This window comes from Oncorhynchus nerka, linkage group LG9a (genome assembly GCF_034236695.1).
Source record: "Oncorhynchus nerka isolate Pitt River linkage group LG9a, Oner_Uvic_2.0, whole genome shotgun sequence".
Classification (NCBI taxonomy): Eukaryota; Metazoa; Chordata; class Actinopteri; order Salmoniformes; family Salmonidae; genus Oncorhynchus; species Oncorhynchus nerka.
The window spans coordinates 40,732,525-40,756,501 of record NC_088404.1 but is presented as its reverse complement, the minus strand read 5'-3'; the positions used below and the strand labels follow the sequence as shown (position 1 = coordinate 40,756,501).

Genomic DNA, 23,977 nt, shown 5'->3' with positions numbered 1-23,977 from the left:
GTTGGTTAGGATGATATCTATGAGGGTGCCCGTGTTTAAGGCTTTGGGGGTACCTGGTAGGTTCATTGATAATTTGTGTGAGATTGAGGGCATCAAGTTTAGATTGTAGGATGGCTGGGGTGTTAAGCATGTTCCAGTTTAGGTCGCCTAGCAGCACGAGCTCTGAAGATAGATGGGGGCAATCAGTTCACATATGGTGTCCAGAGCACAGCTGGGAGCAGAGGGTGGTCTATAGCAGGCGGCAACGGTGAGAGACTTGTTTTTAGAGAGGTGGATTTTTAAAAGTAGAAGTTCAAATTGTTTGGGTACAGACCTGGATAGTAGGACAGAACTCTGCAGGCTATCTTTGCAGTAGATTGCAACACCTCCCCCTTTGGCAGTTCTATCTTGTCTGAAAATGTTGTAGTTTGGAATTAACATTTCTGAATTTTTGGTGGTCTTCCTAAGCCAGGATTCAGACACAGCTAGAACATCCGGGTTGGCAGAGTGTGCTAAAGCAGTGAAAAGAACAAACTTAGGGAGGAGGCTTCTAATGTTAACATGCATGAAACCAAGGCTATTACGATTACAGAAGTCATCAAAAGAGAGCGCCTGGGGAATAGGAGTGGAGCTAGGCACTGCAGGGCCTGGATTCACCTCTACATCGCCAGAGGAACATAGGAGGAGAAGAATAAGGGTACGGCTAAAAGCAATAAGAATTGGTCGTCTAGAACGTCTGGAACAGAGAGTAAAAGGAGGTTTCTGGGGGCGATAAAATAGCATCAAGGTATAATGTACAGACAAAGGTATGGTAGGATGTGAATACAGTGGAGGTAAACCTAGGTATTGAGTGATGAAGAGAGAGATATTGTCTCTAGAAACATCATTGAAACCAGGAGATGTCATTGCATGTGTGGGTGGTGGAACTAATAAGTTGGATAAGGTATAGTGAGCAGGACTAGAGGCTCTACAGTGAAATAAGCCAATAAACACTAACCAGAACAGCAATGGACAAGACATATTGACATTAAGGAGAGGCATCCTTAGTCGAGTGATCAAAAGGGTCCAGGGAGTGGAGAGGTTGGTTTGGGGGTCACGGCGATTTAGACAGCTAGCCAGGACATCGGTAGCAAGCTAGCATAGGATGGAGGTCTGTTGTTAGCCACCTCTTGCGTTCCGTCAGTAGATTAGTGGAGTTCCGTGTTGTAGAGGGGATTAGTCCAAATCACACAACAACAAAAAATAAAAACAATAGATATAGTTATAGAGGCCCAAGAAGAAACATAATAATAATAAAAATAAATAAATTGTCCGATTGTCTATTCTGAGAGCATCCGGTAAGACAGCTAACGGTTAGCAGGCCGCAGATGGGCATTCAGGTAACGTCGCGACGGAGGAGCCAGCCGGATCTCCTTCGGGTAGATAACGTCGGCAGTCCAGTTGTGAAGGCCCGGAGGGGCTCCGTGTAGGCAGTAAAACGGGTCCGGATAGGTGACTGCAGCCCAGGAGTGATTGACCGGAGCTCAGGAGTGGTTGACGGAGCTGGCTAGCTCCGGAGTAATTGATGTTTGCTCCGGAATCGACGAAAGCAGATAGACACACGGATAGCAGCCAGCTAGCTGTGAGATCCGGGAGTGAATGTCCAGAGAGCAGTTGAAATCCAGGGACATGGAGAGAAAAAATCGGTCCGGTATGTTCCGTTCCGAGCCGCGCTGCGCCGTACAAAACTGGCGATAGATTTTCGAGTTAAAGGATAGCTGATGACCACAAACCGTGGTTAGCTGAATACGAACGAGTTGCCAGTAAAGAAGCTAACTAGCTTCTGATTAGCTTCTGGCTAGCTCCTGGCTAGCTTCTGGCTAGCTTCTTGGAGTTTCTGGCTAGCTTCTTGGAGGATTGCAGATTTGATTGCAGATTTGAGGTAAATAATACGTATTTATACATATCAATTGGTGAGGCAGGTTGCAGGAGAGTGTATTGAAGATGAGTTGATGGAAAATAAAAATAAAATAAAATGTATGTGAAAAAAAAGTTGTAAATATATATATATACACGACACGACAAGACGAGGACAAAGACGTCTGAACTGCTATGCCATCTCGGGCTCGGGATGTAAGCGCAACGCTCAATTAATTGCCAGTGGAGTTTTCCGATGAGAATGTTTCCAAATTGATACAGTACAATGTTGTTTACCTCTTAAGGATCCGCCCCTTTTTTTCAAATTTTCGCCTAAAATGACATACCCCAATCTAACTGCCTGTAGCTCAGGACCTGAAGCAAGGATACCATTTGAAAGGAAACACTTTGAAGTTTGTGGAAATGTGAAAGGAATGTAGGAGAATATAACACAATAGATCTGGTAAAAGATAATACAAAGAAAAAAAAACTGTTATTTTTTATTTTTTTTGTACCATCTCTGAAATGCAAGAGAAAGGCCAAAGTGTATTATTCCAGACTAGGTGCAGTTTAGATTTTAGCCACTAGATGGCAGCAGTGTATGAGCAAAGTTGTCAACTGATCCAATGAACCATTGCATTTCTGTTCAAAATGTTCTATCAAGACTGCCCAAATGTGCCTAATTTGTTTATTAATAACTTTTCATGTTAAAAATTATGCACTCTCCTCAAACAATAGCATGGTATTATTTCACTGTAATAGCTCCTGTAAATTGGACAGTGCAGTTAGATTAACCCTATAAAGGTGTGGATCAATTTAACTTTGCTTCCAAAACCAATCCACAGGCGATGCATGTTAATGTTCAGACCGAGCGTTGAGGATCTTAACAAAACTACCCCTTCAGAAGACGCCTTTGTCCAATGACTCTCATGTGCAGTGTAATAGAACTGAAAGTCGTGATCAAGGGCTAGCCATCAGGTAGCCTGATTTCAGATGTGTCCATGTAAACAGGATTATTAGGGATGGATCGATATTTACAGAATAGTTCTTTGGACGAAACTGTGTGAGGGTCATGCCTTTTCAATTTCAGTCAAGAGCATGGGTTAGTATTTTTTTTAAATCTAGTCCAGGGGACGGTCATGTAATTTGTAACTGATGAAATATCTATATTTTAGAATTAGTTCCTCATCTCTGATTCTCTGCTGGGCCCGCAATATCAAGTGCACCGATAGGCTATTTAATGTGTTCTCAATCAAATGATCCATAGCCTATAGGCTACAAAGTAAAGTTATATTTCTAAGATATCTGCTGGATGGTGTAAATAAAACTAGGCTGCATTACACACTGCAATGGATATTCCAATCCTGATCTACTACTATAATAGATTTATCAGAGTTAATGATTCAAGTAATTTACAATATTTTTTTGTTTGTTTTTGTATTTATTATGGATCCCCATTAGCTGCAACCATGTCAGCAGCTACTCTTCCTGGGGTCCAGCAAAATTAAGACAATACAATACAATACATTCACAGACTTCACAACACACTGTGTGCCCTCAGCCCCTACTCCACCACTACCACATATCTACAATACTAAATCTGTACTGCGTGTGTACAGTATGCATGTGTCTGTGCCTATGTTTGTGTTGCTTCACAGTCCCTGCTGTTCCATAAGGTGTTTTTTTCATCAGCTTTTTTCAATCAAATTTTACTGCTTTGCATCAGTTACTTGATGTGGAATAGAGTTCCATGTAGTCAAGGCTCTATGTAGTACTGTGCGCCTCACATAGTCTGTTCTGGACTTGGGGACTGTGAAGAGATCTCTTGTGGCATGAATTGTGGAGTATGCATGGGTGTCTGAGCTGTGTGCCAGTAGCTTAGACAGACAGCTCGGTACATTCAACATGTCAATAACGCTCATAAATATAAGTATTGATGAAGTCAATCTCTCCTCCAGTTTGAGCCAGGAGAGGTTGACATGCATATTATTAATATTAGCTTTCTGTGTACATCCAAGGGCCAGCTGTGCTGCCCTGTTCTGAGCCAATTGCAATTTTCCTAAGTCCCTCTTTGTGGCACCTGACCACAAGACTGAACAGTAGTCCAGGTGGACAAAACTAGAGCCTGTAGGACCTGCCTTGTTGATAGTGCTGTTAAGAAGGTAGAGCAACGTTTTATTATGGACAGACTTCTCCCCATTTTAGCTACTGTTGTATCAATATGTCTTGACCATGACAGTTTACAATCCAGGGTTACTCCAAGCAGTTTAGTCACCTCAACTTGCTCAATTCATGTGTAGTGATTACATTTTTTTCACTTTGTTATTTTATGTTTCTTCAGATAAGACATAACTCCACGTATATTTATTTATTTTTTATTGTATTGTAATTTGAAGTGTAATAAAAAATGTATTATAATAAAAAATTACTACAGCGTCGAGTGTGCGCTTTGAACGCTCCAAGAGCGAAACGTTCTGAATTTACGAACACCCAGAGCGCACTCAAGAGTGAATTTACAAACACGGTTTGTCTTTAGGGTCTGTCCCTACATGGCCATATATCCACGTTCCAGCACTTGTTTACGGAAGACAGACGGACCACTTGTGCTAATTAGCTATCTAGCATGCTCCAAACACCTGTGTATAACGGAATAAAGCTGCCAGAAACGTGTTGTCACTGAAAAATACTGTCGGCTGCTTCTGTGATAAAGCTGGTTAAACAGTGTACAGTAAGTGTGTATTTTGCATTTGTGAAATTATTTTGACGTGACAATAAAGTAAAGGGCTTTAATGATTCTTGAACCATATCGAAATTAAGAATCAATTCCCGTTTAGATGGACTATTTGGCTGCCAGAGCCAGTCGACCTCTGAAAATATCAATATCCTTGGACCATTAAGAATAAAATATATAGTTTACCTTTATTTAACTAGGCAAGTCAGTTAATAACACATTTTTATTTACAATGACGGCCTACCAAAAGGCCTCCTGCTGGGACGGGGGCTGGGATTAAAAATAAAACATTTCATAATAAATATCAAAACACACATCACGACAAGAGAGACTCCACAAAACTACAGAGACCTAGACAACATAACAGCAACACATGAAAACACAGCATGGTAGCAGCACAAATCATGGTACAAAGACAACAGCACAATGGGCAAGGTAGAGACAATATACCACGCGAAGCAGCCACAGCTGTCAGTAAACTGTCCATGATTTGAATCTTTGAATGAAGAGATGGAGATGAAACGGTCCAGTTAGTGTTTTTTTGCAGCTTGTTCCAGTCGCTAGCTGCAGTGAACTACGGATTCTAAATGGTAGACACCTTAAAGGAGTAGTTCGCTATTTTACAACTTGATGTTAGATATTTCCTCACCCGGAAAGTAGTCTATGGGTCAGGAAAAACGAATCCATGCTTCAGTTTTATTTAAACAGCCATTAGAAAATGGCTTTAGCCACCGCTAAAGGAGGCTCGCTCGGCTGGTGCTAGCACATGCGCGGATCAAATACACGACTGGAACACCGATTAAAGTGTTTACATGTCCTAATAATTTGAAAGATTGCTCAGAAAACCAGCCGTTTTAAGTTTTTCCATTTTGACCTCAACCCGATTAAGATAAACAGAGTAACGTGTGACATCATTATTGCGTAATCTGTCTACTGCCATAATCAGTTTAATATCCAATTATTAGTGTGCATGTAAACAATCTCTTGTTTACATAAACATCTAATGTAATCTGACCACAAGCAATCATACTGCAGAAATTAACTCGTTGAACCTGGAATAGATTTTCACAAATAATATCTTTATTTCAGCATTGATGTGCATAATGCCAAACAAATGAGTGGCTGGAATTCACTGACTATGCCTGCAAGTCAGCAAAACACCTTAAAGCAATTTATAAAAAACAGAACAGAGAAAAAATGTTTTTTAAACAAACACATTTACTATAATATTCATAAAGACAAACAGTCAGAGATGAGAGTAGCTGGATATGTTTGTGTTCTTACTTTTATGGGCAACAGTTGCTAATACATATGTCAGCCATAAGTGTTCCCTGATTGCAAAACAAATATAAAATAATACAAATAGAAATGTTACATCACACTCTGCTTGAGCATAGTCACCTGCCCTATACCATACAACTGTCTAAACACATCTAGAACCCGCAATTAAAACACAGAACATAAACATCAGTAGACAATATATTATAAATATACATATGAAAACAACAGCGCCCTTCTCAGGTTTACTGTAGTCTCTTTCTGCCCTTCCGCCAGTGAGGTAAGCCACAATCTGAGGGAAGAAAATAGTGTAAGTGACAGATTAATCATTATAAAATCATGTCTAAATATTTCTGATAAAATCATACCAACTGTTTCTAATAATCAATGACACTATATGAAACGTTTTTTTGGTCTGCTTTGAACCTCCTAGCCATGAAGTAAGCCCTTAACCTATTCACTATATTTTTGTGTTGCTATGTTATAAGTTTTTTCTTCGTGGTTTTTATATTCATCATTCATGGTCCTCACACGAGTGCTTTATACTCCTTCCTGCCTTATATTTTCATATGGAAACTCTTCAATTGAATTGTTCACAGATATGCTATAGCCGCAAAACATCCACTGATCTCTCTGTAAAATAGGGAAAATATCAACCTTAAGAGGTGCTGATGCTATTAACCTGTGAAATGAATAGTGCATTATACAGACATGATAACAGGCCCTAACATAACATGTCTACGGCTCTATGTTGTGTCAGTATGATGCACATAAAGACAAAGAAAACAGTAAGAGGACTGGCAAGATGTGTGGAAAGCAGCCAACACCGCATCTCTTCCCCTTTAAGATTGTGTTGAAATCAGTCAGTATGTTCTCTTTCCCACGGTCTGACATGACTTAGCTTTCTTTACATTAACTCAAAGTACCATCTGGGTTAAACTTTGTTTGACCAATCTAACCAGGCAACACATAGCTATGTTTTACCTATATAGGATGTGTAAATAAATAATGAATAGGCTAACAGGAGATATTGACAGGCATGTCCAAGTCCTTTTATAGCACAGACCTAAATGGGTATGACCTGGGCATGCACAACCATCTCTTTTCAAACAGTGTTGAATAAGAACATAGTGTCTACAGACACTGAAGAGACGCAATGAACACAACAAGCCCTTATACAGTATGCCAAACCAGTTGAGTAGGTTTGTGTTGATGGGGAAAACGCCAACTTTTGGTATTTAGCAGTCAGACAACTACGCCTTATTTACTTTGTTGAACTACTAAAATAGTGATTTTGTCAGACTGCATAGGCAGAGGCTCTATAGAGACGAGATGATGACTTGGAATGAAATAATAAAGTCATCAAATATACACAACAACTTAAATATTTGATTAAAGTAATGTGAATAAATGATGGTTTATAAGTTATATGCTAATGGTCAATCACTACCATCATGGGACTTTCATTAATTGTTTTATTCTGTCCAAAAGTATGTGGTCACCTGCTCATCGAACATCTTATTCCAAAATAATGAGCATTAATATGGTGTTAGATGAGGTTGAGGTCAGGGCTCTGTGCAGGCCAGTCAAGTTTATCCACACCGATCTCAACAAATCATTTTTGTATGGACCTCCGTTTGTGCACGGGGGTATTGCTGAAACTCAAACCATGAAAAATAGCCCCACATCCTTATTCCTCCACCAAACTTTATAGTTGGCACTATGCATTTGGGAAGGTAGCTTTCTCCTGGCATCCACCAAACCCAGATTTGTCTGTCGGACTGCCAGATGGTGAAGCATCACTCCAGAGAACGCGTTTCCACTGCGCCAGAGTCCAATGGCGGCGAGCTTTACACCACCCCAGCTGATGCTTGGGATTGCGCATGGTGAGCCCAGGCTTGTGTGGATGCACGGCCATGGAAACCCATTTCATGAAGCTCCCGACAAACAGTTATTGTGCTGACGTTGCATCAAGAGGCAGTTTGAAACTCAGCAGTGAGTGTTGCAACTGAGAACAGACAATTTTTACGAACGACGCGCTTCAGCACTCGGCAGTCCCTTTCTGTGAGCTTGTGTGGCTTACCAGTTCACGGCTGAGCCGTTGCTGCTCCTAGACGTTTCCACTTCACAATAACAGCACTTACAGTTGACCGGGCAGCTCTAGCAGGACAGACATTTGACTAACTAACTGGAAAGGTGGCATCCTATGACAGTGCCACTTTGCTCTTCAGTATAAGGCCATTCTACTGCCAATGTTTGTCTACGGAGATTTCATGGCTGTGTGCTCAATTTTATACACCTGTAAGCAACAGCTATGCTGAAAAAGCCAAATCCACAAATTTGAAGGGGTGTCCACATACTTTTGTATATATAGTGTATCATCTGACTTCTGTCACACTTTAACAAGTAGTTAAGACTCATGTTACAAGAGGAGGAATGAATGAAAACTGCACGTCTGGAAAAGTACTATCTGGATGGACAGTGGGTAATTGAATTAGAGAGGGCAGAGTTCAGAGGTAATGGAAGAGAGGAAGTACAGTAAGGGAATGAAGTGCACTCACAGTCTTGCTCTCTGTCTTCACTGGAAAAGCAGTCTTTGAAGAGACAGTGCATTGTCCGATAGCAGTTATCCAACAGAGATTTGGGGGTCACGAACTTCCAGCCTTTTGAGTCAATCTCCTTAACCCTTTTGTAGATCTCCTCTATTCGCTCTGGTGGCTCTCTCTGAGAGATAAATATACATGGCCATTATGAGATACGTTTGTTCAAACAGAGATGAGTAGAACAGTGATGGTGACACTATGGCCGGTCTTACACACCTCATCAGTCTGTGGTGGGAACACCTGCTGGACCTTCCTGAAGAGATCCTCCAGGTCGGTGGTGTACTTGTAGGAGGGGTGTCTCACTGGCAAGACCCTCAGAATCCTCTTCAACACCTCCTGGTTGACCAACAGCCACACATCCTGCAGGTCCCAGTCTTCCAGATCCTCCACCCTCGCCCTCTGGAGGGACAAAGAGAAGAGAAAGAAGTGTGGTAGATAGGAAGAGATAGTGATGTTTTATTTAACCTTTATCAGGGAGCCATACTGATCCCAAGGTCTATTTTACAGATGAGCCCTGAATTAAATAAATTCCAGAAAATACACACTTCAAAATATAAATACAAACTGCAAGCAGAAAGAAAAACAGGATCAAACAAACAAACACATTCATCATTAATAAGGTCCTCAATCAGCTTTCTGAATTTCCCTAGAGGCACCAGAACATCACATTTAAGAATTTGTAAAGATTGTTCCACAAATAAGGTTTAAGAAAACTAAAAGCTGATTTACCTAACTCAGTAAAAACCAACAGAACTTCCAGAGTTAACTATACCTGAGACCGGGTGTGGTAAGTCATGTCTAAAGTTTAGTAAAGATATTAGGAACAGCGGGACTTTTTGTAATATGGCTTTATAAATGAAAACAGCAATGTATCAACCTACGTGACATCAAAGAGGACCAACCAATGAGTACTGACATTGTCACCTGTCATAAAGCTCAGTGTGCTATGAGAAACTGCATCTAACGACTTTAATGAAGTGGCAGCTGTGTTCATACAGATGATGTCGCCATAGTCTAGGACCAATAAGATCGTTGTCTGAACAGTCGGCTTTCTACTATTTAGCGAGAGGCAGGATCTATTCTATAGAAGAAGCCCATTTTTATTCTCAGATTCTTAACTCATCAATATGCTTTTTAAAAGACAGATTGTCATCTATCCAGATGCCCAGATATTTGTAAGCAGGGACACGATAAATATGGACACCATCCAAAGTACATATGCTTAAACAAGACATATTTTTATGCGCTCTAATGGACAACATATACTTAGTTTTATCTTCATTCATTACTAATTTCAGGTCAATAAAGTTTTTCTGTAATACAATGAAGGCAGACTTGTAGTTCAGACAGGGCCTGATCAACCGTGGGGGCAATAGCATACGCAACAGTATTATTGGCATACAAGTGCAGGTAAAAAAAATGTTTTTTTTTTTTTACAGCAAGTCGATATTGTATGTAACAGTAAAAAGTACAGGATCCAAAATCAATCGATGTAGGACACCTTTTGTAATATCCAGGAGACATGATTTAACACCATCAGTAGATACACATTGAATTCTATCTGTCAAGTCATTTTTAAACCAGTTCTAGGCCAATTGAGGAAAGCTTCTGAATTAGCAGTGAGTGATCAACAGTATCAATAGCCTTTGACAGGTCAATGAAGAGGGCAGCACAATGGTGCCTTTTATCCATACAGTTAAGCACATAATTTATAACTATGGATGCAGCAGACATAGTGCTATGACCTGGTCTAAAACCTGACTGATGTTCATTTAGAATACGTTTTCAAAAATAAGATCTTAGCTGAGAATTAATCAAGGATTCTAAATATTTTAGCTAGATCAAGAAAGTTTAGAAATAGGGCGATAATTATTTAGGTCACAAGGGTCACCACCTTTGTGAAGGGTTAGTACATGGGCCGCCTTCCAAACCAGTACCAGATATAATTGTTAGATAAATCATATGGGTTAATGATTCAGCAATCAGGGGGGCAGAGAGCTGCAGAGAAAATGGATCAAGCATATCAGCCCCAGTGGATTTTTTTTTGTTACATCAATCTTAAGCAAGGCATCTAGAACATCGCTGATAATAAATTGTTGTAATTAAAACAAAGATTCACTAGAAGTTGACGGGATAACTGTCGAGTCAGCTAGAGTCTGGCAGAGGGAAGAGCAGTCGATTTGTCTGACCAGGGTCAATTAAACCACCATTTGTCTCAAATAAAAAGCCTGCCGAGATAAAATGATGATTAAAAGCATCACATAAGAATTAAATCAATCAATGAGGAGTTAACAGGGTTTTTCACATTTAACCGTGTGGTTTTGAGATCAATTGTGTCAGATTAAAATCAATGCACATACTCTTAAATTGATCTGAGGCCGGGGATAGCCAATTCAGACTCAAATCCCCTAAAATGACCAACTCCGAGGACATAAAAGGTGTTAAACACTCAGATATAGCACCAATAGCATCCGCCATGGCAGCGGTGGGGGAGAAGGACACATCTACAACCAGGAGCAAAAATGTCTTGGAAAAAGAAATATTTAAAGATTGGGACGCCATTAAATGTAATTTGACATATATGGCAACCCCCCCACCCCTTTTTTGTAACCTGTCACATCTACATACATTATAATCATTTACTTCAATGTCTTTATCAGAAACAGAACCCTTTAACCATGTTTCCGAGAGAACCAGAACATCAGGACACGAGTACTGTACCCAAATTTAAATTGTGTCCATTTTATCATTATTATTTTTATTTTACCCCCCTTTTTCTCCACAAGTTCTATCTTGTCTCATCACTGCAACTCCCCAACGGGCTCGGGAGGTGAAGATCAGCTTCATGCGTCCTCCGAAACATGACCCGCCAAACCACGCTTCTTAACACCTGCCCGCTTAACCAGGAAGCCAGCCGGACCAATGTGTCGGAGGAAACACCGTTCAACTGATGACCGAAGTCAGCCTGCAGGCACCCGACCCGCCACAAGGAGTCGCTAGAGTGTGCTGAGCCAAGTAAAGCCCCCCCGGCCAAATCCTCCCCTAAGCCGGATGACGTTGGGCCAATTGTGTGCCAACTCCCCATCACGACCAGTTGTGATACAGCCTGGGATCGAACCCAAGTCTGTAGTGACGCATTTAGTGGGCCAATTGTGTGCCGCCGTGTGGCACTCCCGATCACGACCAGTTGTGATACAGCCTGGGATCGAACCCAAGTCTGTAGTGACGCTTTTAGCACTGCGATCCAGTGCATTACACCGCTGCATCACTCGGCCCTGTGTCCATTTTCTTATTGTGCATTTGCCCAAACCCCCTGCGAGACTTAAAGTCAAAGAGGGTATTCAGCTCATTCCCATAAGAGCTAACAGACATAGGGTCATCTACAGCTATTTGTCAACTCCGCCAAAGGAGTTCAGCTGCTGCAGGGAGCCGGAGTGGCTGCCAATGCTCCATTCTGGGTGTGCACAGGAGGCCTTGGTGTGGCTCCTGTTGCAAGGTTGGAGCTGCCATGGGGGGCAGTAGTGTCCAGGGCCAGTCCTGGAGATGGGAGTAGGGAGGGTAACCAAAACTAGCCTGAGAGGGAGGTTGTGGAGTTGCGAAGCTTCAAACTCTCTACATATGAGGGCTGATGATGTGAATGAAAACTCTTCTGGAGCTGGGTAGATATTACGATCTTCGCAAGGGGGAAGATGGTGGAGGCCCTCTCTATCACTCCCCTTAGTGATGTGGCCCCCCTCTCCTGTTGGGTACGCAGGTCATGATGATATGGCTGGGCAAGCCAAGCTGGGCCACAGTCAAGAGCGCCATAGCTCTCTCTGTTGTGGGGCGCCATAACTTTGCTACCTTTTTATTTGGGAAAAGTGTATTCTCTAATATAAACTTTCCATTGGAGTCCATCATTAATATAATGTCTGTGGAGGATGGCAGGAGTGATGTGAGTAACTACAGGGATGAGACGGGTGGAGGGGGTCAGCTGGGTTGGTTATGTTGGTTGCTTGGGTTGCTTGGTTGGTGGGTTATGATTCAGCTGTTGCCTTGGTCCTGAGTTTTTGTGTAACTCTTTGTAGAGTGGATTGTTGTGGCTGAGAAATTCCTGCCTTAGCTCATGTAGCTCCTTCTGCAGGTTCTGCATGTGGCTAGTGCTGACTGTGCTGGACAGTTCCTCTCTAAGTCTGCACACCTTCTGCAGGTTCTGTGCTGGACAGTTCCTCTCTAAGTCTGCACACCTTCTGCAGGTTCTGCATGTGGCTAGTGCTGACTGTGCTGGACAGTTCCTCTCTAAGTCTGCACACCTCCTGCAGGTTCTGCATGTGGCTAGTGCTGACTGTGCTGGACAGTTCCTCTCTAAGTCTGCACACTTCCATCCTGAGAGCCTGGTTGTCCTCCTCAACATTGTTCAATGCACACTGCAGCTCACGGATCTCATCCATATGCCGAAGCACCAGGCTGATCTCCTCCTCTATAAGATAGTGGTACTTTCTGACATTTTAAGTTAATTGTTGGTCTTGTGGAGAGCTGTGTGCCAAGCATTAGGATCATCCATGTAGAACAGGAGGTCTCCTTTTATTTCCTTGCTCGCTTTTAGGATGAAGTCTGCCCTCAGAGTCTCATAGCAATTTATTTTTCCTGACTCACTTGTAACATTTTTAGGATAGCCCCAGTCGGTATTCACGTAATAAGAAATTCCCCTCTCGACCACGGACACAAATTCTATTGACCCCCAACAACGGTGTCGTTGTTTTTTTGTTATACAGAAATAACAAAACATGCCGAAAAGCTGCTGTGTTGTTCAATGTACATGTAACCAGGTCAAAAATATCCACCTACGTATCGCAATGCTCCCACGTAGGGAAATAGAGCCTGCGAGAAGAGCCCCGTGGCTTCAGGCTATGTCTTGGGAGAGTGGGAAATAGGCTACATGTAGCTAGGTTTGTGGAAAACATTTGATCCCAGGTAAGACATTTAACTTGTTTAGTACAGTTTGTTTGTAACTCCACTCACTACTTATAGCTGTATAGTCCGTTTGTAACTCCACTCACTACTTATAGCTGTATAGTCCGTTTGTAACTCCACTCACTACTTATAGCTGTATAGTCCGTTTGTAACTCCACCCACTACTTATAGCTGTATAGTCCATTTGTAACTCCACTCACTACTTATAGCTGTATAGTCCGTTTGTAACTCCACCCACTACTTATAGCTGTATAGTCCGTTTGTAACTCCACTCACTACTTATAGCTGTATAGTCCGTTTGTAACTCCACCCACTACTTATAGCTGTATAGTCCGTTTGTAACTCCACCCACTACTTATAGCTGTATAGTCCGTTTGTAACTCCACTCACTACTTATAGCTGTATAGTCCGTTTGTAACTCCACCCACTACTTATAGCTGTATAGTCCGTTTGTAACTCCACTCACTACTTATAGCTGTATAGTTCGTTTGTAACTCCACTCACTACTTATAGCTGTATAGTCCGTTTGTAACTCCACCCACTACTTATAGCTGTATAGTCCGTTTGTAACTCCACTCACTACTTATAGCTGTATAGTTCGTTTGTAACTCCACTCACTACTTATAGCTGTATAGTCTGTTTGTAACTCCACCCACTACGTATAGCTGTATAGTCCATTTGTAACTCCACTCACTACTTATAGCTGTATAGTCCGTTTGTAACTCCACTCACTACTTATAGCTGTATAGTCCGTTTGTAACTCCACCCACTACTTATAGCTGTATAGTCCGTTTGTAACTCCACTCACTACTTATAGCTGTATAGTCCGTTTGTAACTCCACCCACTACTTATAGCTGTATAGTTCGTTTGTAACTCCACTCACTACTTATAGCTGTATAGTCCGTTTGTAACTCCACCCACTACTTATAGCTGTATAGTCCGTTTGTAACTCCACTCACTACTTATAGCTGTATAGTTCGTTTGTAACTCCACTCACTACTTATAGCTGTATAGTCTGTTTGTAACTCCACCCACTACTTATAGCTGTATAGTCCGTTTGTAACTCCACTCACTACTTATAGCTGTATAGTCCGTTTGTAACTCCACTCACTACTTATAGCTGTATAGTCCGTTTGTAACTCCACCCACTACTTATAGCTGTATAGTCCGTTTGTAACTCCACCCACTACTTATAGCTGTATAGTCCGTTTGTAACTCCACCCACTACTTATAGCTGTATAGTTCGTTTGTAACTCCACTCACTACTTATAGCTGTATATTCCGTTTGTTTGTGTTGTTGGTCGGTAGCCAGCTTGCACTCACTCACTCACTCAAGTGGCTGCTAGCATAGTCATGAAAAGAAGCATGAGGGAATCCCTACAATATTATGTTTTTCTAAGTAGTGAGAACGCTAGGGAGCAGCCAATGTTGGATGTTGTACTTTTCTTCAATGTAGAATTGTAAATGACAAAAACAAGCAAGAAAATTGCATTTGAAAAAGTTCAAGTTTTTGCTGTGAGCCAATGTGGTAACCACATGTTGTTTTCCCCACAGGCAGGATTGCGTCAATTCTATCTAATACCATCTGGGTCTATACATGATGGCCATAGAAATAAGAATAAATAGAATGGGCATCCCCATTCAAGTCAATGATGGCATAATGGGTGGACTGGCGGCCATTGCGAGTGTACCCAAAGCATGAAGTAAAAGCAGGAAATGTACCCATCAATTTGTTGAATCAACTTAAATTACATTACAAAAAATACATTCCATTGCATGAGCCACATCAGTTAGCATCATTTGAATGAACATTCTACATTATCATGGAAATTATTACATCATAATACAAGGAAGCCATTGCGAGTGTACCCATGTACCCATACCAGTCAAATTGCCAGGGTAAGAGGTTCCAAGCCCGTTCTATTCATTCTTATTTCTATGGTGATGGCACAGTTTCTGAAACAATGCTTAGAGAATGCAGCCATTTGAATCTCCATGGTGACCTCTTTATACAATGCACTCTGCTCTAGAATGATGTGCATGTGCCTCTTGATGAAAGCACTTATTATTAAATGATGCACCTGTAGATAATTTCACTAATTGTGTGTAAAGTTGTCATCAAGGAAACGGGTGGCTACTTTGAACAATCTAAAATCTAATATATATTTTGATTTGTTTAACACTTTTTGGTTACTACATGATTCCATGTGTTATTTCATAATTGTGATGTCTTCACTATTACTATACAATGTGGAAAATAGTAAAAATAAAGACAAACACTTGAATGAGTAGGTGTGTCCAAACTTTTGACTGGTACTGTATAACAAAATAATGTAACAAAAAATATATATTTAAGGAGGAGCTCTTAAGTGCTACTGCTCATAGTCCCAGTTGGTACTGTGTTAGATAGAACCAATGATTTATATATACACTAGATAACTGATAGGGGGTGCTGTGTTGAAGACACCGTGCCTCCATCTTGACACTCCCTCACCGTTGTACAAAATATTTTAGAAGCTATAGAAATGCATTTATTAATGTATACATTAGTTTTTGCACACTTTTAAATTATATTATGTGAGCTAAAACATAGAATATTTTCCTTCAAGTTAAATGTTTTTAGATGACTAATGTCACTGTCCCCACTACAACAAAAACAGTGTTAAATACATGTCATTTTGTCCTTGATTCAAATACTGTAGAATTCCTTTCATTCCCATGGAGGACTGCTCCTACTGGGGAGTGCTAATATTGCAGTCAGGTGACTTCAAAGCCTCTCAATGGCCAATACATAGCATCTCACTAGGATAAAGACCACCTCCATTCCTGTCATTACTGAAAGAGATCATGATACCTCACATCTCAAAATAGGGCTACTTAATGTTAGATCCCTTACTTCAAAGGCAATTATAGTCAATGAACTAATCACTGATCATAATCTTGATGTGATTGGCCTGACTGAAACATGGCTTAAGCCTGATGAATTTACTGTTTTAAATGAGGCCTCACCTCCTGGCTACACTAGTGACCATATCCCCCGTGCATCCCGCAAAGGCGGAGGTGTTGCTAACATTTACGATAGCAAATTTCAATTTACAAAAAAAAAAATGACGTTTTCGTCTTTTGATCTTCTAGTCATGAAATCTATGCAGCCTACTCAATCACTTTTTATAGCTACTGTTTACAGGCCTCCTGGGCCATATACAGCGTTTCTCACTGAGTTCCCTGAATTCCTATCGGACCTTGTAGTCATAGCAGATAATATTCTAATCTTTGGTGACTTTAATATTCACGTGGAAAAGTCCACAGACCCACTCCAAAAGGCTTTCGGAGCCATCATCGACTCAGTGGGTTTTGTCCAACATGTCTCTGGACCCACTCACTGTCACAGTCATACGCTGGACCTAGTTTTGTCCCATAGAATAAATGTTGTGGATCTTAATGTTTTTCCTCATAATCCTGGACTATCGGACCACCATTTTATTACGTTTGCAATTGCAACAAATAATCTGCTCAGACCCCAACCAAGGAACATCAAAAGTCGTGCTATAAATTCACAGACAACACAAAGATTCCTTGATGTCCTTCCAGATTCCCTCTGTCTACCCAAGGACGCCATAGGACAAAAATCAGTTAACCACCTAACTGAGGATCTTAATTTAACCTTGCGCAATACCCTAGATGCAGTTGCACCCCTAAAAACTAAAAACATTTCACAATAAGAAACTAGCTCCCTGGTACACAGAAAATACCCGAGCTCTGAAGCAAGCTTCCAGAAAATTGGAACGGAAATGAGTCTGCACAACTCTGCCAGGACCTAGGATCAAGAGAGACGCTCAAGTGTTTTAGTACTATATCTCTGGACACAATGATGAAAATAATCATGGCCTCTAAACCTTCAAGCTGCATACTGGACCCTATTCCAACTAAACTACTGAAAGAGCTGCTTCCTGTGCTTGGCCCTCCTATGTTGAACATAATAAACGGCTCTTTATCCACCGGATGTGTACCAAACTCACTAAAAGTGGCAGTAATAAAGCCTCTCTTGAAAAAGCCAAACCTTGACCCAGAAAATATAAAAAACTATCGGCCTATATCGAATCTTCCATTCCTCACAAAAATTTTAGAGAAGGCTGTTGCGCAGCAACTCACTGCCTTCCTGAAGACAAACAATGTATACGAAATGCTTCAGTCTGGTTTTAGACCCCATCATAGCACTGAGATGGCACTTGTGAAGGTGGTAAATTACATTTTAATGGCATCGGACCGAGGCTCTGCATCTGTCCTCGTGCTCCTAGACCTTAGTGCTGCTTTTGATAACATCGATCACCACATTCTTTTGGAGAGATTGGAAACCCAAATTGGTCTACACGGACATGTTCTGGCCTGGTTTAGATCTTATCTGTCGGAAAGATATCAGTTTGTCTCTGTGAATGGTTTGTCCTCTGACAAATCAACTGTAAATTTCGGTGTTCCTCAAGGTTCCGTTTTAGGACCACTATTGTTTTCACTATATATTTTACCTCTTGGGGATGTTATTCGAAAACATAATGTTAACTTTCACTGCTATGCGGATGACACACAGCTGTACATTTCAATGAAACATGGTGAAGCCCCAAAATTGCCCTCGCTAGAAGCATGTGTTTTTCAGACATACGGAAGTGGATGGCTGCACACTTTCTACTATTAAACTCGGACAAAACAGAGATGCTTGTTCTAGGTCCCAAGAAACAAAGAGATCTTCTGTTGAATCTGACAATTAATCTTAATGGTTGTACAGTCGTCTCAAATAAAACTGTGAAGGACCTCGGCGTTACTCTGGACCCTGATCTCTCTTTTGAAGAACATATCAAGACCATTACAAGGACAGCTTTTTTCCATCTACGTAACATTGCAAAAATCAGAAACTTTCTGTCCAAAAATGACGCAGAAAAATTAATCCATGCTTTTGTCACTTCTAGGTTAGACTACTGCAATGCTCTACTTTCTGGCTACCCGGATAAAGCACTAAATAAACTTCAGTTAGTGCTAAATACGGCTGCTAGAATCCTGACTAGAACCAAAAAATGTGATCATATTACTCCAGTGCTAGCCTCTCTACACTGGCTTCCTGTCAAAGTAAGGGCTGATTTCAAGGTTTTACTGCTAACCTACAAAGCATTACATGGGCTTGCTCCTACCTATCTCTCTGATTTGGTCCTGCCGTACATACCTACACGTACGCTACGGTCACAAGACGCAGGCCTCCTAATTGTCCCTAGAATTTCTAAGCAAACAGCTGGAGGCAGGGCTTTCTCCTATAAGAGCTCCATTTTTATGGAACGGTCTGCCTACCCATGTCAGAGACGCAAACTCGGTCTCAACCTTTAAGTCTTTATTGAAGACTCATCTCTTCAGTGGGTCATATGATTGAGTGTAGTCTGGCCCAGGAGTGGGAAGGTGAACGGAAAGGCTCTGGAGCAACGAACCGCCCTTGCTGTCTCTGCCTTGCCGGTTCCCCTCTTTCCACTGGGATTCTCTGCCTCTAACCCTATTACAGGGGCTGAGTCACTGGCTTACTGGGGCTCTCTCATGCCGTCCCTGGAGGGGGTGTGTCACCTGAGTGGGTTGATTCACTGTTGTGGTCATCCTGTCTGGGTTGGCGCTGATGTACAAAGGGCTATATAAATACATTTGATTTGATTTGATCAGCAATCCAGGGTGTATACAAAGACAGTACTGGATGATGATATGCTGAAACTGCTTCTCCAATAGAAATCCCTGATCACACTTGTAGGCAATGTCATGGCTAGCTAAAAGGCGCTGCATGGTCAATCTGACATCTGCATTGGCCGTGTAGTATTTACAGTGATATGGCCTCTGCAGAAGTCAGGGCATTCATATTTCTTGCACTTGGTGGAGCAGCACAGAACTGAATTTGTCAAGGAAGTGAGTTTGTGTTTATACAGAACCTCCCACGGCCAACTACTGTTAACCAATAATTTCAATGCGGAGCTATACAGAAGCATCAGCATTGTTACAACATTTGGGGGGTGCACGGCGATGCGGTAGAGAGCTCAATTTGGCCTCTGCATGCCTCCGGAGGCTTCGAAATTGCGTCACACCCTCCATAAGGAGCCTCCCACCAAATGTACAGATCAAGCATAAATTGGCTTTTAGCTAGCTCAAGTGTAGAAACACGTCATCGGGTCTAACGGTGGTCTCACATGTTCAACTACTTAAGACATAGGCTCAAATCTAGGTTGTGTTTTTACATTTTGAGAAAATCAACAACTTAGGGGACTTCTCAAACCCCGGCCTGGTCTGTTTGGTCTGTTTCACAAGCGTTCCCGGGAATTCTCACGATTTTGCGTCTCTAGGTTTAGAAACTCTGTGGTTTATGTACATCATTGGATAGAGCGCCTGCCCGTGGGGAAAACAAGGTGTGGTTACCTAGATTAACCCTTTTCTGTATGACCAAAAAATCAAGGACAAAGTTGGCTCTTTTACAAGGGGTGTGAAAGGGAAAATGTTTTCGTTTTCCCCAATTTGTGTGCGTGGTCGAGGAGAATTCCCTATTATTACGTGAATATCGACTTGGACTATGGAATTGGTTGCTAGGTGACTGATGTAGTGATAAGAGTAAAGATAAAGGAGGGAGAATAAGGAAGGAATGTAGACGAAGGGTGAGTGAGTGGGTGGTGTGACAAGTAGATTTTTTTCCATAATTTAAGTTAGATCAGTGGTAATGATAAGAAAACCAAGGGAGGGACTCACCAGCCTGCTGATATTGCTGAGTTTGAAGACCTCCTCATAGTGAACTCTGATGGTGTAATTAATGGGTAAATTGTGTTTCTGTTAAAAAGACAGGAAAAATGTTGGTGTCAGATTGTGTTTGTAGAAAAATACCACCTTTAATGTAATCTCCACATATATCAACTGTCAAGACTACTGTGTGTGATCCACACACTAGTCTTTCCTAATTTCATTAATATTCCAAACATGTTGTAACTGTCTCGATATATCCTGCCCCCTTCTTACCATGTTACGTCTTCTGCCTATGAGTTTGTTTTCCAATGTCTTCAAAGACGTGCACTGGGCAGTTCTGGGCGTCATCAAAACAAGAGGTAGTACACATATCAAACCTACAGGGGGCACAACATACATATGATATCATGTAACATGTCACTCACTGACGCAGTTAAATATTCTAAAACAGTGTCGTAGCAGTATTGAAGTGGTATAATTGTGGTGAGAACTGAGCAAAGATGTTGAGACTGTCACAGTGCAAAGCCAGACCATAGCTCCAAGCTAGACCTTTGTGGTTGCTTTGCTAAAATGAATTATGCTGAACCATGACCTCTTCTTTCCATCAGACTCATCATCTCACTGAGAATCCACCAATCTAAGAGAAAGCCCAAACTGAGCCAGATTACAATACTGATTAAACACAACAATAATCTCCTCTAAAACGCTTTCACCTTAATCTGCATGTGGTCAAGTGCAGGAGACATCCAATACATTCATGGTCAGTGGTACATTTTTGCAATTATGTTTGAAAACAGTATTTTGGTCCTGTGGTCCAAACGCAGACTGAGACAGTAGTACCTATTTTGACAAAAGGGTATTTTTTCTCAGGAGTAACTAACTCTGACTAGCACAGTTTCATAGCAGTGGGGGCAGAGTGAGTGGTGGCATGCAGTCCAAAGCCAGTCTGTTGTGGACCACTGTGTGGTTAGATCCTGTGGCCGAGGGCTTAGATGTAGATGATTGTATAGTGACTCCGAGTCAGCAAAATCCCCAAGACCTCACAGCACTCTTCACAAAGACCTAGGAATGTACCTCACTGCACTCAGTCTACAGTCAGGGGCTCAAACATCAGATACCTCACTTACCCTACCCCCCTCTCTTGCCTTCAATACACGTTCTTCCTCTCATTCTTTAGTCAAGTGTGTGTATTTCTTTCTCTCTGTTACAGGACGTGGTTAGATACATCGGTTTAACAGCTTTTTTGGAACAGAAACCAGACCTACGCAATACTTTTTTTGTTATCTCTCTTTCAATCTGAGATAGGAACTGATCAGACATATGATGTCTTCTACTGTCAATCCCCTATACACTTTCTAGCTTGAGCTCTCTGAAATATACATTGTTTGTCTATGATGAGTCATGGTTACAGTTCTTCAGTTTAAGGGGGGGGCATTGATCTCTTTTACGAAAACACTTTAGGGGTTTCTCCATAGCAGAACAAACTTTGTGTAAACTGTGATGAAGGTCTATTGTCTGAAACATTCGTGGTCCATTAAACCCTTTGTAGAATATACAAGAATGTCAGTGTGATTCATTTTCTTTTACTAACATATGGTATGCAAACCAGGGTGCCCAATGGGAAAAGGTATGCATCATTCGATTTATTACCACTCTCCAAAGACAACTGGGGCTCAGTTGCTGGTACTATAAACTCCCAACGGTCTCTACTGACAGATGTATTTCCTCACACTATTAAGGGCCTCTTAGCGCTCAGTAGGTGTATAAGTGGCTGAAGTGATGGGGCCTCACCCAGCCCATTGCAACACAAACAAAAATTATTCAAGAAACCAGGAATAACATCCATAATCTACCGGTACACATAATCTCAGTTCTGATCCCACACCACTACATCCCCACAATATGTCAAATCTCTAGCGTTTGGCCTGACACGTAGTTCCCAGGGCACTTGCTGTAGGTTAGAGGGACATCTGCAAGCCCTCCAATTCTTCACACAAGCACCACAGGACTTCTCTTACCCAATAGAGCTCCCAGGAGCCAGGTTGTTGACCGGACCATACTCCAATTTATGCCCGTTTACACACGCTGGAGGCCTCCGACTCAGATCACACACTTTTCCAGAGCACCACAAGGTCCTTCTCGCTCCTTGTTAGCCTGTAACAGCAACACAGACAGGTATTTTTAACAGTTCAACATTGACTGTCTTCACTGGTTTCAATCAGATTTGTTCTGAATAGCTATAAACACCACAAAACCCTTGTCAGGTTGAAAGAACAGGAAATAATCAATGTACAGTATACGTTGACATTTGATGACAGACGTATGTGTACATCTCCGGCCACCAACCACTTAATGTCAAAAGGAGAAGTTTGAATTTTGAAACGCTGTACTGCCAAAACCGGTGCATTAGACAAAGCTGCGGGAAGATGTTTGGGGGTGGGGGCAAAACATTTTTTTTTGCCAGCGCTACAGACGGCTATATCGTGGACACCCCTTCAAATGAGTGGATTTGGCTATTTCAGCCACACCCATTGCTGAAAGGTGTATAAAATTGAGCGCACAGCCACACAATCTCCATAGACAAACATTTGCAGTAGAATGGCCTTAATGAAGACCTCAGTGACTTTCAACATGGCACCATGCTGCCACCTTTCCATCAAGTCAGTTCATCAAATTTCTGCCCTGCTAGAGCTGCCCCGGTCAACTGTAAGTGCTGTTATTGTGAAGTAGAAATGTCTAGGCTCAGTCGTTGCCGCACAAGCTCACAGAACGAGACCGCCGAGTGCTGAAGAGCGTAAATATCGTCTGTCCTCAGTTGCAACACTCACTACCAAGTTCCAAACTGCTTCTGGAAGCAACGTCAGCACAAGAACTGTTCGTCGGGAGCTTCATGAAATGGCTTTCCATGGCTGATCAGCCGCACACAAGCCTAAGATCACCAAGCGTCGGCGGGAGTGGTGTGAAGCTTGCCTCCACTGGACTCTAGAGCAATGGAAACATGTTCTCTGGAGTGATGAATCACGCTTCACCATCTGGCAGTCCGACGGCGAATCTGGGTTTGGCGGATGTCAGTAGAACACTACCTGCTCGACTGCATAGTGCCAACTGTAAAGTTTGGTGGAGGAGGAATAATGTTCTGGGGCTGTATTTCATGGTTCGGTTTAGGCCCTTTTAGTTCCAGTGAAGGGAAATCTTCATGCTACAGCAGACAATGACATCCTTGATGATTCTGTGTTTCCAACTTTGTGGCAACAGTTTGGGGAAGGCCCTTTCCTGTTTCAGTGTGACAATGCCCCGTGCACAAAGTGAGGTCCTTACAAAAATGGTTTGTCGAGATCGGTGTGGAAGAATGGGACTGGGCTGCACAGAGCCCTGACCTCAACCCCATCGAACACCTTTGGGATGAATTGGAACGCCGACTGTGAGCCAGGCCTAATCTCCCAACATCAGTGACTGACCTCACCAATGTTCCTGTGGCTGAATGGAAGCAGGTCCCCACAGCAATGTTCCAGCACCTAGTGGAAAGCCTTCCCAGAAGAGTGGATGCTATTATAGCAGCAAAGGGGGGGGACAACTCCATTTTAATGCCCATGATTTTGGAATTAAATGTTCGACGAGCACATACATTTGGTCATGTAGTGTTTATACAGTCGTGGCCAAAAGTTTTGAAAATGACACAAATATCAATTTTCACAAAGTTTGCTGTTTCAGTGTCTTTAGATATTTTTGTTACTATGGAATACTGAAGTATAATTACAAGCATTTCATAAGTGTCAAAGGCTTTTATTG

The 23,977-nt window shown here is 41.9% G+C and overlaps 1 protein-coding gene across 3 annotated transcripts in view; it reads right to left on the bottom strand.

Annotated features, from left to right (window-relative positions):
• Positions 1-5,664: 5,664 nt before the first annotated feature.
• Positions 5,665-23,977, bottom strand: part of LOC115134313 (interleukin-34) — a 28,410-nt gene continuing 10,097 nt past the window's right edge. For 2 of the 3 annotated variants that reach the window (XM_029668148.2, XM_029668146.2), the window contains exons 2-7: positions 22,207-22,342; positions 20,462-20,565; positions 20,198-20,275; positions 8,704-8,886; positions 8,446-8,608; positions 5,665-6,176 (exon numbers count right to left, since the gene is read on the bottom strand). In XM_029668148.2, the coding sequence (XP_029524008.1) occupies positions 6,130-6,176; positions 8,446-8,608; positions 8,704-8,886; positions 20,198-20,275; positions 20,462-20,565; positions 22,207-22,246 (615 nt within the window). In that variant the 5' untranslated portion in view covers positions 22,247-22,342 and the 3' untranslated portion in view covers positions 5,665-6,129. Of the gene's footprint in view, positions 6,177-8,445; positions 8,609-8,703; positions 8,887-20,197; positions 20,276-20,461; positions 20,566-22,206; positions 22,343-22,481; positions 22,534-23,977 lie in introns of those variants that run through there. The other variant, XM_029668147.2, reaches the window with a different exon arrangement.